Source organism: Aythya ferina (assembly GCF_964211825.1).
Source record: "Aythya ferina genome assembly, chromosome: 15".
NCBI lineage: Eukaryota > Metazoa > Chordata > Aves > Anseriformes > Anatidae > Aythya > Aythya ferina.
The window spans coordinates 1,683,068-1,700,329 of NC_140314.1; the positions used below are offsets into that span (position 1 = coordinate 1,683,068).

The window sequence follows — 17,262 nt, forward strand, 5'->3', positions numbered from 1 at the left end:
CCAAATGAAAGCTACCCCCCACCTGTGCAAGGAATTAGCAGTGGGCATGCCAGAGTTTCATAGACTCGTAAAATGTGGCCATCTGCACCTTGTGACATTTTGTTTCAAGATGAACAGCAAAACAACCCCCACCGCAAATTTATTTATTTAGTTATTTATTTACTTATTTCAAAAAAAAGAGGAAACTTGTAAACGGATTTGCTTGAAAAAGGCTGTTTCCCACAGAGGCTGGGCACAGCAGTGTGGGGCGCACCAGCTGGGGCTTGGTGTGAGCAAACGTTTCTTGATGGAGAGCAGCTCTGCGCGCCCACGGGGTGATTTTGCAGGTGGTGAGGGCACAGTCCTCCAGCTCTACCCCCAAGACAACAAGCTTTGCTGGTATTTTATGGCATGGAGGTGCCCACCTGGGATCCAGCCCTCCCGTCCTGCCCAAGTTGCTTCCAGAAGTGGTGGGTTTGGGGCTGCCCAGAGCCGAATTCCTGCTGCATCTCCCCCTGGACCAAAAGGGGTGATGCTGCTGGTGCAGACCTGTGACAAGCTCCGGGTGCTGAAACAGAAGGAGTACCTGTGCTCGAGTGCAGATCGATGGCTGCTGAGAGCCGTCGTTGGGATGCTTCCAAGCACATCAGAGATACATCTATCTGGCATGTAATTAACTCTAAATGAGATCGGCAATGAACACATAATTATGGTTCCACTGAGTTATTAAGCTCATAAAGAGCAGGTAAGCAGTTGTCGAGATACCCCCGGCCAGTCAGCAGCCGCTCGCCGTGCGGGCTGACACAGCAGCCAGGCAGAAATAACAGCAGGGGGGGAACAGGGGGCTGGAGGCTGCTAACAAGGGGCTGAGCCTCACCCCGTGCCAGCCTCGCTTCCTCTGGGAAAGGCAGAGGCACCACGGGCTCTCCCACAAGTTGTGGCTCTGGGAGACCCATGGGGGCTTTGCTGCCTTCCCAGCACCAAGCCTGCCTTGTCCCCAAGCTCGCTGGGCTGCAGACACCCCCTAATGCCCCACCAGGGTCCCCAGACACCGCACTGAAGGTCCTGCTGTGTTCCCAGGCTGCAGCTGGATGCACTCCTGCACCATCAGCTTTGGCTGCAGCAATATTTCCCCTGCAAATACAGTGATATTTCACGGTCTGGTTACATGACATCGTCAAGAGGTGACTTTCTCAGCTGGAAATGGCCTTTTGGCACACTGGGGGTCCCAGCAGCGTGATGGCTGGGTTCTCTGGTGAGCTGCCAGCTCCCTTGGGGTGGAGTATTGCCCCATACATCTCTATAGGATAAAGAAATCCCCCTGCTCCCATAGAGCTGTGTCACCAGATGCTGGGGAACAGCAAATCAAACAGAAAGAGCACCTCTGTGCGTTCTCCTCCCCCAGTCCCCGCGTTTCTGCAGCTCCAGCGTGATGTCAAACTGTTGTCACTGCTGTGTCTTCGCCCAGGAGGGCACCAATAAGGGAGTAATTGCAGTCAGCCCGAGTTTGTTTTTGCACGGAAAAAAAGAGAAGGAAAATGGGGCTGGAAAGCTGCATGGAGGATGTCTGAGGGCTCTGGATGGCACAGTTAATAGCTGGAGTCCTGGGGACAGAGGTTTGGGTAGGAAAGGCTGTGTCTGATAGCCTACAGCTCTGCCTACTCTCATAAAACTCACACATTTCACATATATTATTTTTTAAATTGAAGCTTTAAAAAAATCAGTGGGTTTTGGCTGCTTTATCCCCTTATTGGGATTATTTAAATCAAAAGCAGAAATACGGGGCAGGCTCCTTTTGTAACCACGGATGGCCCGGAGCCAGCTGCCTCTGCGCTGCTGCGGACGGGCGGCGGATCCTGGGCGGGCACGGGCACGGTGGGGACCCGGGGATGGGGCCACCCCTCTGGGACCTCCGTCCTGCCCTGCCACCACCCCAAAGGCCATTTTGGAGGAAAAAACATGGAGCTGAACCCTGGGCTGTTGGAGGGAGCTGGGACAGCACCAGGGGCTTAGGATAACCCTCCTCCTGCGTTGGGCATGCTGCGAGCACCAGATTTGCCCTCTATAATCACCGCGTTCCCATTCAGGGGCTAAAGGGACCAAACCGGTGGCATGGAGAGTGGCACAGGAGAGGCACCTTTGGGGGTGTTTTTGTTGTGTAAACGCTCCCCGAGCGGGGCCGTCTCCAGCTCGCTGGTATTGCTATAGCTACGGGCAATTTTCTGCGTTCAAGTTTTGCAAAACCATATTAAGAAAAATCTCGCCCTGGCGCTGCTGGCTCTCCTCCAGGCTGGAAATTGCATTCCCCTGCTTGAAATTCCTCACGGAGTTTCAGATGGAGAATGTACAACTTCACTTTCCATCTCGAGCTGCTGTCACACATTTTAATAACAGGGGCTGTGCTACACCCCAGAGGTGGCCGCGTGCCAGTATTTTGAAGCGAACCCGTTGGAGCTGTTGCGGTGAAGGCTTGGACGGCGGCGCAGGCGCTGAGCGAGCGGCAGAGGAGAAGGAGCCGCGGCTCCAGCCCAGCTCCAGACGTGTGCCTTGTGGCCCCTTCTGCCTCCCGAGCCCTGCTCAGTTCCTCAAGCAGAGGTTGGAGTTTGTGGGTTAATTTTCAGCCTCCCAGTGGCCGCGGTGATGAGCTCCCCGCTGTGTCCTCCACCCCAGGTGATGGGACACCCCTGCTCTGGGCAGGATCAGATCCGTTTGCTGCACCGCAGCACCCATGATTCTGGTTAGGAAGAAACATGGTTCTTTCCTCCTTCATCCTCCTGGCAGTCCCTGTGCCCACATCCATGAAAACACCAAGGGCCTGGCCCTAATGAGCTCCAAGCTCCTGCAAAGCCATCCCAGGTCTCTCCCTGTAAAAGCTGCCTCTTCCCACAGGGAGGATTAGGGCAAATCCCCCCATGTTGTTATTTCGAGGTCAGGACACCTACAATGCCCAGAGGGCAAACCTCAAAACTCCCCGGGTCCCTGGGGAAAGGCTCAGTAATGTCACAGAGTGGCTGAGCTGGGTGACAGGGGTGACCTTTGCTGGGACCCTGCAGGGGTCCAGCCCCTACTTGAGCACCCCCAGGGAGACGTAACCTGCCTCCTTAGCTGGGCTGGGCTGCTTTAGGGACGGGCACAGGGCTGCTCTTCTGGGGAACACCACTATTTGCATGGCTCAGCCATCCCCAGCCCCATCTGCATCCGTATCCCAGGGCACACGTCTGGGCTCTGCCTCCCTGCGCCTCTCCTGGCTGCAGGCACCGCCTCGCCCCTTACCAAGCCCCTTCTCTGGCTTGCTCTTTGAACCCGAGGAGCCGGGTGTATTTGTAAAACACACCGCCGTAATCAGGGAAACAGCCGCCCTAATTGGATTGGAAGGGCCCTGAGTAATTGGCTGTTTGGGAGCAGCCGTTTCGAATCAAGCTGTGCGCCCTTTAATAAGTTTACTCGCCTTTATCAGCTTGGCGAACTCCGCTGCGGAGGTGACCTGTTAAACGATCTCCTGTGTTTCTAAAGCGCTTTTTATCCCCGCTGATCCCTTGAGCCATTTTCTTTCTTTCTTTGTAATAACAAACTTCAGGAGACCCACGGCGCCCGCGCTGCAGCTCCCGCCTGCGTGCTGCACGGGCTGGGGAGGTCCCAGGGGAAGGGGCTGTGTGGGGATGCTCCGACCACTATCGGGGACCCCATCCTGCCCAGGGGAGATGGTTTGGGGCTGGGGGAGGGACGGATGAGGGGAGCCGTGCTGATGTTGCTCTGTGTGGACTGTGAAGAAGCTCAGTTGCTTGAGTCCAAGGGCTCCAGGGCAGGTTGTAATTAAGGGAAAATGAGGGCAAGGGCTGGCGGAGGGTGCTCTGGGTGAACCCCTGCACGGGGCACAGGCAGTTTTGGGGAATGCTGCCCTGGGAGTTTGCTCTGTCCTGGTGTCAGGATAAATCCCTGGTTTGCTTCAGGGATGCTGGCAGGTATGGCCATGGGACAGGGCTGCCCAATGCACCTGGCCAGGGGGAACCCTCTGTGCCCCCAGAAAACCAATTCAAACCACACGTATGTGCACCGCAGTGTCTGGTGGCAGCTCCTGAGCTCAGGGATGTGCCTCCCTCACCTCTTCTGCACTGACAGCTGCTAAAAGCTCCTTCGGCCATGATCCACGGAACGTCTTTGGCCACGCAGATGCACAGCCACAGTGGCACGGCTCCCCCCGGGCTGTTGTTAGTCCCCCAGTCCCTGGGGAGCTGCCAAACCTGCAGTCAGCTCCCCTGGGACCCCTGGCTACTCTTCCTGGCCCCAGGAACGATGACCCTTCCCTTCCTCAGTGCAGCCAGTCATCTCCAGGGCTCGAACACCCCTCGCCCCTGGCAGAGGTTGAGGCAGTGGTGATGTAGTGAGTGCAACGGCCGGCCCTCGCATCTCATCAATCAGGGCTCGGAAGCGCGGAGGCTCCCTCCACATCCGCAGTGTCTGCACGACGCTCCCCACGAGCGCTCGCAGCCCATCCATAATGCTGGTGACAGCCTGGAACACTTTCATCTGCATCTGCCAGGGCAGCCGGCGACTCTCATGCTCCCCAGCAGCCCTGGGGACCAGCTGTGCCCATGGGGTGCCTGTGGGGCAGCCAGGTTTGGCTCCTTGGGGCGAGCACATCGGTGCCCATCGCGGTGGCATCACTTGCTCCTGGCGAACGTGGCCTCATCCAGCCGAGGACCTTTAAAATGATTGGGAAACTCTTGAAAAGCGGCGCTCTCCGGTGGGTTGTGTTATCAGAGCTGCAGATGAAGAAGTGCTAACGGAGGGAGAAGACAGGCAGCGTCCCAGCAGACAAGGTGGCCGGGAGATCAGAGAGGGCCTGCTCTGGATCCCGTGTCCTGCACAGCCTTCAGCCACCGCCAGCCAGCGGCACCGTGCACAGGGACGTCGAAGCTGCTCAGTTCACAGCAGCCTTTTTTTGGCTGAAGGCTGTGGAAATGTTGGCACCAGGATCCCCAGGCCCTTTCCTGGCTCACTGCCTGCACAGGACCCTGAAAGCACGTCCCCAAGTCAAAATGCAGTGTTTTGTCCTTAAAAAGCTCCTCTGCTCAGTTTAACGTTATATCGAAATGACAGATTGGAAAGAAATCTCAAAGAGCTGAAAATTGCTACCCACCTGTTTCGTTTCGAGTCAAATTAAATGTTCTGATTTTGCTGAAAAAGTGACACCTGAGTGCTTGTTGCCTTTAACTGTCCGAGCCTCTTGGCCCTAGCACCGAGTTCCAGGTCACCTTTTAGGCTTTTTCCTCCAGCCTGGTGGGGCCCTGCCCTGCTGTGCAGCAGGCAGATCGGGCAGCACCAAAAGGCTATCACCAAAGGGCAGCACTGCACCATCCTGCTGCACCATCCCCAGCCCTCTGGGATCCTCCCTGCACGAGGATGAGGATGGTGCGGGTGCTGCGCTCCCCCGCCTGCCTTTCCTGTGCCTCCCTGGCTGTGTTTAGACAGAATTTTGTCAAAATGCAGATATTCCTGCCAAACGTTTCCATTTTGACAAATTGGCATTTTCCAACAACAACAATTCCCCCCCCCAACCCAAACACGGAGCTGGAAAAATTCCCACCAGCTCTAGCCCGGAGTGAAACAGTTCCTATTTCTAATCACTTACGTAAACTCAACAAGAGCTGGCAAGTGCCGCGCGGAAGATTTTGGATGCGTTTTTATTTATCAAACTGCTCCCGATAACAGATTCACTTCCTCGTCGCAATCCTCCCTTCGCGTTTTTCCCCGGGGAACCTTGGCGTTGTGAATTGGGAGGTTTCTCCGTCGCGCCCCAGCGTTTATTTCCTCTTGTTGAAAAGCTCCCGTGCGCAACGGGCCGGGCAGCCCCCGCGCAGCCTCCTGCGAGCGCCAGCCACGAGAGGGCACAAAGCCCCCTCCTGCAGCTGGGCGACCTTGCAGCTTTGCCATCGTGCCACCACCCAACCGTGCTGAAATGCGCATTCAGGTGCCCGTGGCACGGTGCAGCCTGCCACTTGTGCCACCACCACGCAGGAGCGTCACTGTCCCCCAGGCTCGGTGGCGATGCCGCGGTGTTTGCGCAGCTCTGCGCCCACGGTTTTGGGCCGTGCTCGCCCCCTCCCCACGATGCTCTATCTCTTGGAAGACTCGGGGGATCTAATTATAAGAAGAGCTGATTATATTGATAGGTTAATTAAGACACTGCTGATTTCAGACAAAAAAAAAAAAAAAAGGCTTTATCACTTATCACAAGGCTGGAAGTGAGGCTCGGCATTTCGGGGTGTGTGTGGGGGCAGATCCTTGGAGTGATTCAATGAAGCCACAGCTGGGCTGGTGGGACGATGGCCCCCAGGGGCACCCCCAGGCCGGGTCTGGGCTGGTTTGTGTTTGCTGTAGGTCCGTGCTGCGGGGAGGACAGGGGCAAACAGGACATTGCTGCTCACAAGGCCCTGGCCTGGCCAGCACTGCCCAGGGATGCCGCCCACAAAGCTGCTCGCCGCAGGGTCACCGTGTGCCACTCGCACTGCAGCACCTGAGGCTTGGCACCTTGGTGCTTTGGGATGGGGGAATGGCATTTCCCTGGCTGCTGCTACCCCACCCCACTGCTTATTTCAGACGCACGTTTTGGGTTGCAACACCTGAGCTGCTGCTTTGGGGTGTATTTTGCCAGGTGCAGGGCTGGCACCCCAGGTTTCTCCCCTCCCAAACAAGAACTATACGCGCATGCTGGCTGCCTTTCCACACTTGCAGCAGAGCCTGCGCAGCCCAATTAGCACTGCCCCGGGGGTGCCAGCTGCTAATTGCAGGCCTCGGAGCTCCCAGCACGGCGAGCACTGGGTGCAAGCAGTTCAGCCCCCACCGGGACCCTGCTGCTGGGTGTGAACGGCTGCAGTGCGGCTCCAGAAATGATAAAAAGAGGAGAAAAAAAAATAAAAAAGGGGAAAGAAAGAAAAAAGGGGGAAAGGGAGAAAAAAAGGAAAAAGGGGAAAGGGAAAAAAAATGAAAAGAAAAAAAAAGGAAAATGGGAAAAGAGGGAAAAAAAAAAGAAGGAAAATAAAAGCAGCGTCTGGGAAATCGCCGCTCCCCGGCGAGGGCTGTCCCGGCGGGGTCTCTGCCCCCCCCCGGGGGCTCCCCACGCGTGAGCCCCGTCCCCGGGCGGGGCCGCCCCACGCGCGCTCCCGCCTCCTCCCCGCGGGTGGGCGCGGGGGGCGGTGCGCGGAGGGCGGGAGGGGAGGGCTGGGACGGGCCGGGGGGGCGCGGAGCAGCGCTCGGGGGGGGGGCGCGGAGCGGAGCGGGGCCGAGCCGAGCCGAGCCGAGCCGAGCCGGGCAGGGCAGGGCAGGGCAGGGCAGAGCGGCCGCACGGGATGCGCTGCCCGGCGGGGCGGCGGAGGCGGCGGCGGCGGGGGCGGGCTGCGCCGGGAGCGGCCCCCGATGGGATGTAGCGGGCGGCTGCTGGGACCCGTCGGGGGGCGCCGCGCCTCGCTGCTCCTCACCATGATCCTCTTCTTCACCTACTTCTTCTACTGCCTGCCCGGGCCCTGCGAACCGCTGCCCCCCGCCCTGCTGCTGCCGCCGCCCGCCGCGCTCCCCGACGGAGCGGCCCCGGGGACGGCGGGGGCCGGGGCTCCGGGGGCTGCGGGCGGCGGCAGCCGGAGGTTCCCGCAAGCCATCATCGTGGGCGTGAAGAAGGGCGGGACGCGGGCGCTGCTGGAGTTCCTGCGGGTGCACCCCGGGGTGCGCGCCGTGGGCGCCGAGCCGCACTTCTTCGACAGGTGCTACGAGAAGGGGCTGCGCTGGTACAGGTAACGGCCCCCCCCCGAGCATCCCCCCCCCGACCTCTGGAGGGGTGCAGAGCTGGCCCCGTGTCCGTCCCGTCCCCCCAACCCCGCAGGCAGGTGGCGGAGAGCTGGGCAGCGGGTGCTTGGCTTTTTTTTGGTGATCCCCGCTTGCGGTCGTGGCCCTAGCGCATCGTTCGCAGCCGTCCCGTGGCTCTCACCCCGCTGATTAAGTCCTTTAGGGAGCTTTTTGTTTGTTCTCAAATCTCAGTTTCTAAAACTGAAAGGAGCGAGGAGCTCAGCTCGCAGGACCTGACTTGATCCCGGCAGATTTTGGCATTGAAACCTCGAACTGATGCAGGAAGGGGAAGGGTAAAAGAGTATCCCTTGAATTCCCCGGTCTGCTTGTGTCAAAGGGCAGGGCTGTATTGATTCAAGGGAGTTGTTTAGTTTTGAGGGTTTCAATGGAATTGAGCTCTTCGGGCGATAAAGCATCGGAAGAGCAGCTACTGTGCATGTGTTGTCCATTAAACTCCCGTATCGTGGCCAACTCCAAAGTGGCCGGCCAAACCTAGTCGGAGCGCTAAGCCCCTTGAAGCCAGCGAAAGAATCTGCTCCGTTATTCTGAAGACAGTCCAAGTGTACAGATTTATAAAAGCGCTGCGGTGTTCTCGCGAAACATCTGAAAACAATAAAAGGAGTAGCTCTCCCTGTCCTTCCTGCTCCTCCACCGGGCTCCCTCCAAACCCCGCAGGGATATTCCTTCCTACGTGCGCTTAATGGTTCTTTATGTTTTGGGGAAGGATGCAGCTGAGCAATGCTCGCCCAAATAATAACCTGTGAAAAATAAGCCCATTTAATGGGAAGCGTAATTTTAGTGGTAATTTTACCTGCAGAGTTTCAGCTCTGTAAGACCACATCTGGACTGTAAAGTTATTGACTTAACACACCTTCAAACGCAGTAAGTAGCACACTTATTTTTATGACTGTATTAATATTGCCGTGATTTATTAGCTCATTTCTCCGTTCCATACGTATCCGCGGCGCACTAGGAACAATAATGATGATAACTAATTTTTGGGGGTGAGGATTACAAGATAGATCTTGCTTGGCAGGATGGGAGTTTAATGACCGCAAGCACGTAATTAAAGTGTGGAAGATCGAACGCTTTCATATCGTTTGCTGTAGTCCGGCGAGGCATTTGCAGGATGGACTGTGGCAAGAGAAGAATAAATAAAACTCACTTTGGGATTGCTGCGTAGGGAGTTTTCAGTGCTCTGAGTGCTCGCAGGGAGCCTGGCCTGGAAGCAACTAGATAATATGAGATGATTCTCTATATGGCTATGGTAAATTTGGAGAAATAGAGCAGGGAACATTTTTGGTGCAGCCAAATACAATACAGGGAAGCATACCGTGTACTGGGAAGAAGTTGCATCCTTTCTGGTTGGGGGGAAAATTATTAGATGTTTTGGTTTAATTCCGCATAGAGCACGTGTGTTTTCAATCATACGCACAACAATTTTTCGGAGTTTCCTCTTTTCCTTGCATCTCCTGTTTTGTCTTCTTACGAGATCTTGCTATACTGAGGGTTTTTCTTCCCTTGAAAGCCAGACAGAGCTAAATGTTTAAAGCTGGGGTGTGTTTGGGTGGAGGAAAATAGAAGTTGGACAGAAGTTCAGGTTTTTCCAATGATTATCTCAAAGTGGTGTAAACATTTTTAAAATATTTGAATGTGCTAGGAAACCAAAATTACACCAACTGCTTCTCATGCCAAGATATTTGGCCTGAAGGCACCTGTAGGTCGTTGCTTGTCTCAAGTCAGTGTAAGGAGAAAAAAGGGAGAAGAAGGAAAAAACAACAACAACAACAAAAACTTAGAAATATTGCCACAGAATTTTCTTTCTTCATAGTTTAATCCCATAGGGATTTTGCTTCTGTGGAAGGAGTATCTTCTTGTGGGTGCTGCGTAGTTTACATTATAATGTAAGTCACTGACTGAAACCATTTGTTCTTACTGGAGCATTTTATTTTATTTAAATTTGAAATAGCTCAAAGTCCTTTTTTTTTTTTTTTTTTTTTTTTTTTTTTTTTTTTTAAAGTAGTTCTTTTTGCTGGTATGATGAAAATACTTGGTAAAAGCAGCAAGCATCTCATCTGAAATTCCTTGAGTTACTATCGGTTTAGCTAATTATAAGAAGATTAAACACCTCCTCTAGCCTTGCAACGTAAATTACCTAATGGATAATCCAAGCATGAAGTGAAATTTTATCCTAAAGCAAAACAGTGTTTTAACTTTTTTGGCACTCGGTGCTGCTTAGGGTAAACCCAAATAAAAAGAGAACGGGAGGGATATCAGTGGGCGTGCTCCTCTCCTACACAGCGGCGCTGGGAGCGCGAGCGTCCTGCCGGGGAAGCTGGAGTGGTGCTGTGCCCCTTGCCCCTCTGCTTTATGGCAATGCGGGCAAAGACAAACATAAGAACCTAATCTGAGGTGTTTCCTGGTGATATTTCAAAATTCATCACAAGAATGTGAAGTGGTGCTCGGTGTGATGGCACCGGGCTGATCCTGCCCTTGGTTGCGTGGATATAGAAAAGTTGTGCTCGCAGTGGGCTGAGCGGCTGTGGGCTGCCACGGCCATAAGCCCTGGGGGCTCACAGCCCTGCCACGTCCACAAGCGGTGCTCGTGGGGGCTGGGGGCATTTGCTCATTGCCATGCCCATGTTGGGGCGCAGCTGGGAACCTCCCACTGCCTTCCTGGTTAGCAGAACCAGCCTCATTTTCCACTCGGCCACCCGATGTGGCTGTACCCGCAACCAGCATCCGTCTGTCCCACACCTAACTCAGCGCAGCCTCTGCGGTTCTGGTGCTGCTGGGAAAAGGACTTGAAGAAGGGGGACGTGAGGCATGAAGGCGGTGCAGGGAATGGTCTTTGCGGATGCGGTTTTGCATGAAAGGAAGTTTGGGGGAACGCACATTGCGAGCCCTCGCTCTGCTGTCGCTTGTACAAAGTTCCCTTGTCTCCGTCCCCTGAATCTTTGCAGTGGTAGCAGCTCCATCAGGCAGCTTTGCTCTGTCTTGTACTTCCTTGTACGATTTATGATCTGAGCCCTCTCTTCCCCGTCTCCTCTTCCTGTTTTTACCCAGTATCTAAAGAAAGAGCCTCACAGCCGGAGAGGGCTGGGCCAGGGCTTCTGGTGGCCGTTCGCATCTCTGCTCCGTGAGACTGCGCCCTGTGTGATGGTGTGTGCTGGATTTCACAGGAATTGCAATTCCTTCTTCATTTTCTTCTACTTTGGGGCAGACGTAATCAATCCAGCCAGTGTGGGTTTGCTGGTAACAGTTGGCAAATGCCTCCACGTGAGTGTTGAGGCTTGAGCTCTGCAGCGGCCGCACGCAGCTGCGTGGGCATGGCCGGCACTGCCAAGCGGCCCGGCACTGCGCTCCTCTGCGGCTGGCTGCAACGATTCCTCCTCGTTTTGCCTTTTGGTGGGCTGCAACGCATGCAGGTCTGCATGCTGGGGGCTGCGGGAGGAAGAACTCTTCATGTGGTTTGTCACACTCGCGCTGTGCTTCTGTGCGTGCATCGAGCAGCCGATGGATGCCGGGCTGCGCGGAGGGCGTCCCAGATTGGGAGCATGTGTGTGTGCCCGGCGGAGGTGGACGGGGAGCAAAAGCTGCTGCATGCGATGTTTTCCCCCTTCGAGCCCATTCATGGAAGCTAATAACGTTCTTGAAAGGCGTCCAGGATTTCTTGAGCCAGACTTTGTTATCTGCGGACCTCGCAGCCCTGGAGCCTTTGAGCGGCAGGGAAGGGACGCGGCTCCGGCGCTGCTCTTTTGACTTTTGCTGTGAGTGTTATTGGCAGCTGAAAAGTAGAGCTAAGTAGATGCCTTCAGGGGGTTTTGTGTGTGTTGTGATTGTACAGACAGATCAAGACACTCTATAGCACAAGCTGTTGAATAAAACCCGGGCGCTTGGGCTACTCAGGAGTCACCAGGCTGCGTTTTGGCACGAAGCTCGGATCCCCTTCCAGGCAGAGCTTTTCACAGGCGCATTTAAGAAACACATAGGTGGCAAGAGACAAAGGGATCTTGCGAGGAGTCAGATGGCGATGCACTGAGAGCTGCTCCGGGACATTATCTTTATTCATTGACACCAGCTAATCTGCTCTCCTAATGGACTCACGTTTCAGCACTCTGCGCCTCAAAGTGGCCCTTGTTTTCCTTCGTGTGTTTGCAGAAACTCAGTCCTGGAGTGCGCTTCTTGGGTTTACTACTCTGATTTTGTGATCTCTCACTTCTTTTTTTAGTTTTTGTTGCAAAACAGAGCCTTTTTGTATCCGCTTCCTCTGTCCTCACCCCCATGTTTAAAAGATTAAGAGCAATCCTAAAAGAAAAAAGAAAAAAAAATTGCAGGAAAGACGAGGAAAAGCTGCAATTTTCTAACTACAAAGAAGATATTTTAATGCTTTATTTGATGCAAGATAGTTCGGATTTGTCTTTAGATGGAAAAAAACATGTCCACGTGTACGGGGCTCCGTGACCCTGCCGTATTGCTGGTTGTTGAGGGAATGCTTCAGCCCCAGCTCTGCGCCAAGAGGAGGGAGCAGGCGCTGTGCTAGCAGCAGGATGGGTTGGCTCCACCACCGTGTGCCCCGTCCCACCGCTGCCTGGTTGCTGCAGCGCGTCGCATGCTCTGTGTGATACGTGCAGAGCTAGGTCTGCTGCAAAGTGCTTTCACGTGGGATTAAAAATAGCTTTTATTGCCACGATGTGGAATTAACATTTGAAAACGTTTAAAGCGCTTGTAGGCAGCCACCACTGAGGGCAGCAGGGCTGGGCTGGGCTCCTGCTGCTTCAGGAGCTCCTCCTGGGCCACCCTGTACAAGCAGCAGGGACCCCTGGCTACCAGCCCCAGGCCACCACTGGCCACCAGCTCTGGGCTGTGCTCTCACCCGCATCCTGCTGGAGCCGGCGTGGTGCTGCTCGCTGGTGCGGGCAGGTCTGAGCACCGGGGTTTGAGGCTGTGAGGCTCAGCCCGGGCTGGCTGCTCCATGCAGAGATAGCGCCAGGCGCAAGCGATTGAAGCCGCGTGTTAGTCTTGGCCCCGGGTTTTCTGATAGACGCTGTGACTCGTGGAGTGGAACGGGTCGTGGTCCTCCCGACTGAGGAATTCTTTCTCTGGTGCTGTCTCTTTTAAGTAAATGGTGGTTTTATATACACGCTGTGCACTGGAGTGTGTAGAAGTAACCTGAGTTTCTAAAGGATTTCAAGTATGCCAGCGTTGCTGTCCCAGGCTGCTTGAATAAATAGATAGGGGCTGGGCACCTGGAAATCCTGGAACTGTTTTAAAAAATGAATATTGTATGAATCAATGTCTTTGAAAAACACTTCCTCGGTCACGGCCTTTTCCTTGGGTTCCCCAGTTGCTCTTTTGTAACCTCAGGGGCTGGAAATTTAAGCACATAAACGTGGGAGTTTTTTGTCACCCCCTTGGAGCTCCAGAGAACTTTCGAGGCTGAATGTAAGAAACGTTCAGGGGCAGCAGTGGAAGCGGATGGGTTTCTAGGAGTGCAAATGCTGAGGGGCTGGAAAAGCACTTGTGGCAATATGAGGGGCTTGGGGTGCAAATGTGGGGCTTTGGTGACCTTGGCCATATTCCAGATGAGGCCAGGGGGCTGTAGGGGCAGCCTTTTGCAAGCACCCCTTGCGGGGGGCTGCTGTGCTTCCTACCCACCCTGCTTGGGACAGGCAGGGTCCCCAGGCCCCCCTCTGTATTGCAAATTGCCCCATTTTGGCAACTTTGCTTGGAACCCTGCAGCAGCACCGCGTCCTGCAGCGTGCATCGCGTTGTGCTGACACCCGGCGACGCCTCGCTCAGCACCACGGGGGTTTCTTCTTAAGAGCATTCTGTTGTTTTTTTTTTTTCTTCCAGATTATTTTTAGATGTGGATTGTGACAGAAGGTGGAAAAGGCCAGTGGGTTTAGGGTGCTTTTATGCAAGGAGAGACTATTACTTAGGGGTGTTCAAAGCTTTTTACCAAACAGTAATTACCGTCCCTGGAGACGGAAGCGGGCAGCTCGCATCCAGTCGAGGAGGGAGTTACAATAGTTAATTGGCAAATATGCTTAAAAGCTTCTTCCTGACCTTTTAAAAAACTTTTCACTGAAACGGGCTCCGGTAGAGATTGAAAACCTGACTAATGAAAGGCCAGGTTTAATACCAGGACTTAGCTCTAAATGGCTTTTCAAAGGGCTTTGGAAATCCGCCTGCTTACAGAGCTGCTCGGCGGCAGCCCGATGCTCCCATTTCTTTCCTGCAGGGTCGTGCTCTGCCCGGGAGCGAGAGCTGACGCCCTTGGGGGGTGGCCCAAGGGCTGAGCACCACGGTGGGCTCGGGTTCCTGCAGGCATCCAGCCCAGCAGCGAGAAGCCAGCCGCGGGGTGCCCGGGGTGCTCGCAGCCCTCACAACTCCTCCGCCACCAGCGCCTGTGCCCGGGGGCGCGGCGAGGGGCTGGCGGTGCCGTGGGAGCCCCTGCTCTCCTCCCACCGCATATTTTCTGGTGCGTTTGTTTATAAACGTACCGAGTGAGGAGAAGAGGGATATTGTGAACAGCTTTCTGCAGGGCTTTGAAAATCCCGGTGGCTGCACGCAAGAAATACACGGCAGCTTTCTGCAGCTGGGCCCAGAGGAGGAGGTCTGACCCTGCGCCGCTCTCCTACTGGGGCTCTGCCCAAACTCGCGGGCATCACACCTCTGGCCCCCCAGTGTGTGGGGCGCTGCCTGTGCTGTGCAGGCAGAGGGGTTGATTTTGCAGCTGGGGTCCCCACCCTCCGGTCCCGCAGTGTGGCTGCTCGGGACTCTCGGTTGCTCACATTTCACGTGCTCACATTTTGTGGGGATGGTCCTGGGTGAAAAATTCACAGCAGCTAATTCAATTTGGCCTCCCTCTGCCTCCGACTGGGGACAGCTCGCCGATCACAGGAGTCTAAGCGTCTTCAAAATTATTCATGCATCTCTTAAGTGAGTCACTCTTGATCTGAAGAGTCATTTGAAATGCAAATGGTGAATATTGCAGTCAATCAGAGCACTCTGCTGTCATTGGGGCGCGGAGGCAGTGTGTCCAGCTAACCCAGCCTGAACGTGCAAGCGATCCCTGTGTACTGGTTGTAAATGCCTGATGTTGTAAGTCCACGGGGTCAGCCCCTATTTATGGACCAGAGCGATGACTGTGTGCAGGAAACCCAGGCTTTGCTACGTGCTGGAGAGCCAGAGACCAAAAAGAGCATCTATCCCTGCTCCAGCACACACTGCTCGCCAGGCAGCTGGGGTTTCACGAATTGCCCAGCGCAGCAGCACACGAAGCACTCTGACAAACACTGTTTATGCCTGAATTGTGGAGCAAAATGTTTGAAATGGCTCCTCTTGGAGTGATTTTGCACAAAATGTCACGGCCCGGCATGGACACGACTCCCCATTCCAGCCAGCAGCCTCGCGGCGGCTGGGGGCAGCGCGGGAGATCTCGGTGTCAGAAGGAGCTGCGGATTTTAACACAGCAAATTGATTACAGGCAGGAGTGAATTACATTAATACATCCACTTGTCACCGAGGTCTTATTAGTAATCTCCGCTCATTAGTCTGGAGAGAATAAGGATGTGACCTTGTTAAGCATCCTTGCTGCTGGAAGGGCTGCCCACTTTGCTATTGATTTATTGCTCGGTCCCTAAGCAGCGCGAGCAGCTCCGTCTTTTCATGCACACCTACGTGTACCCGTGGCTGCACAGGGGGCATTTGGGCGGTCGTGTTGGAGAATCTGTGATCTCGTGCCTGGCCACTGCGCGCCCCTTGGGCCGGTCCAGCTGTGAGCTAGCAGCCGCTGTCAGCGGGCACCGCGCCGTGCAGGAGAGGGAGCGGGTGCTGAGTGATGGGAACGCACAGGGAACGTGACGGGTCCCGTCCCCGGGGGCCAGATCTCAGCTCTGCCTCCTGATGGGGTGCAGCGGTGCTGGGGCCGCGCTGCCAGAGCCCTCCCACACCTCTCAGCTGCTCCAGAGCCCACGGCATCCCAGAGCCTGGTCCCAGGGGCTGAGCTGCCTGTGCCTGACCAAGGGCAGGACCCGCTGCTCCTGGTGCTGCTAAAATGAAGCCCCCAGAGAAAAAGCCACGGCATGGCAAGGTGGTGACTAGCTGGGACCCAGGGGGCAGAGTTCCCTTTCCTTTCTCTAACTGAGGGTGGTGGTGCCAGGAGCTTCTTTTTGCTGCTCCTGCCTCTCTGCACCTACAGGGCAGGACACTGAAATACATCTGCCATGTGTCCGGTCCATTGTGAGAGTTACATATTTTTACATAGCTCCTTGGATGCTATTTGGACCCAAAAGCAGTGAGAGCAGCTCCAGCATCTCTCCTAACCCTGGAGCACTTTTTCAGCTCCTGGCAGTGCCCAGAAGTTCTCCCTTGCTTTTCCCTCTGGACACTTTGCTCTCTGTATGCCGTGCCACTGTTACTGACCTTGCTTGTGCCATTCAGCTCTCTGATAGCACCAAGTGGCAGCGTACCCCGAAGGGGAAAACCATCAATAACAGTGGAGGCGAAAGAAGTCCTCCAATTACTGGGAGCACTTGGGGCTGGCCTGGCTGCTGAAGGGGCTTCCTTCCCTGTGCATTGATCAGGGCTCATCAACACATCCCTCACTGCTGGCACTTGTCGATAGCTGCCGAGGTCCCCGGCCAGCGCAGCCGGGTGCTGCTGGGGCTGCCAGCACCATCCCTCCGAGTGACAGCTCTGCGGGGCTCCGTGCGATTGGCACCAGCCGGGGGGGGGGAGATGATTATTCTTCAACAAGAGCATCGGCCGCTTCCTCCGGCTGCCTTTATGCTGCAGAAAGTCATGTTCCTAAGCCACGCAAGCCACGAGGAAAAATTTCAAGGGGTCGCTGCCAAGTGCTTTGGGCTCAGAGTTTAGGTTTTGTTGAGGGAAGGGATCATTTGTCTCCATGAAAAGCCTGTTTTGGGGGCCGGAAGGGGGTTGAACGTCCCCCGCGGTGTCAGAGACCCAGTGTGACAACCTGCATCCGCTCAGCTGCCGCTGGGATGTGGAGCTGCTGCTGGTGCTGGCCCTTCCCAAAGGGGCCGCCAGGCAGGGTCTGGGCTGCTCCCAGCAGGAGGAGGGAAGGGGGCGTCCCCAGGGCCTGATCCTGCTGCAGGAAGGGTGAGCGGTGCTGCAGGGGCAGCATTCTGCATCACGGTGAGGGAGGAAAGGGCCTGGCTGGGAGCATCCCAGAGCCTGGTGTGGGCAAGGCAGGAGCCAGCTGGTGCCACAGTGCCGAGCTGCTGCTGTTGGAGAGGAGCTGATTGCTTCTCATTCCCGGGTTTCACATGCAGCCTGGTTCTTGCCCAGGCTGTTGGGTTCCCCAGGGGCATCCCTGGCCCCAGGCACCCCGGCAGTGGGATGCTGGAGGTGGTGGCTGGCTCCTTGCACCAGCAGGTCCCTGAGCGCTGCCGCCCGATTTCCTGGCACAGAGCT

General features: G+C 55.4%; 1 protein-coding gene across 1 annotated transcript in view; it reads left to right on the forward strand.

Moving 5' to 3' along the window:
- The first annotated feature begins 7,366 nt into the window (after window positions 1–7,366).
- Window positions 7,367–17,262, forward strand: part of HS3ST6 (heparan sulfate-glucosamine 3-sulfotransferase 6) — a 28,894-nt gene continuing 18,998 nt past the window's right edge. The window contains exon 1 of the mRNA XM_084537380.1: window positions 7,367–7,766. Coding sequence (XP_084393506.1) covers window positions 7,396–7,766 — 371 coding nt within the window. The 5' untranslated portion in view covers window positions 7,367–7,395. The remainder of the gene's footprint in view (window positions 7,767–17,262) is intronic.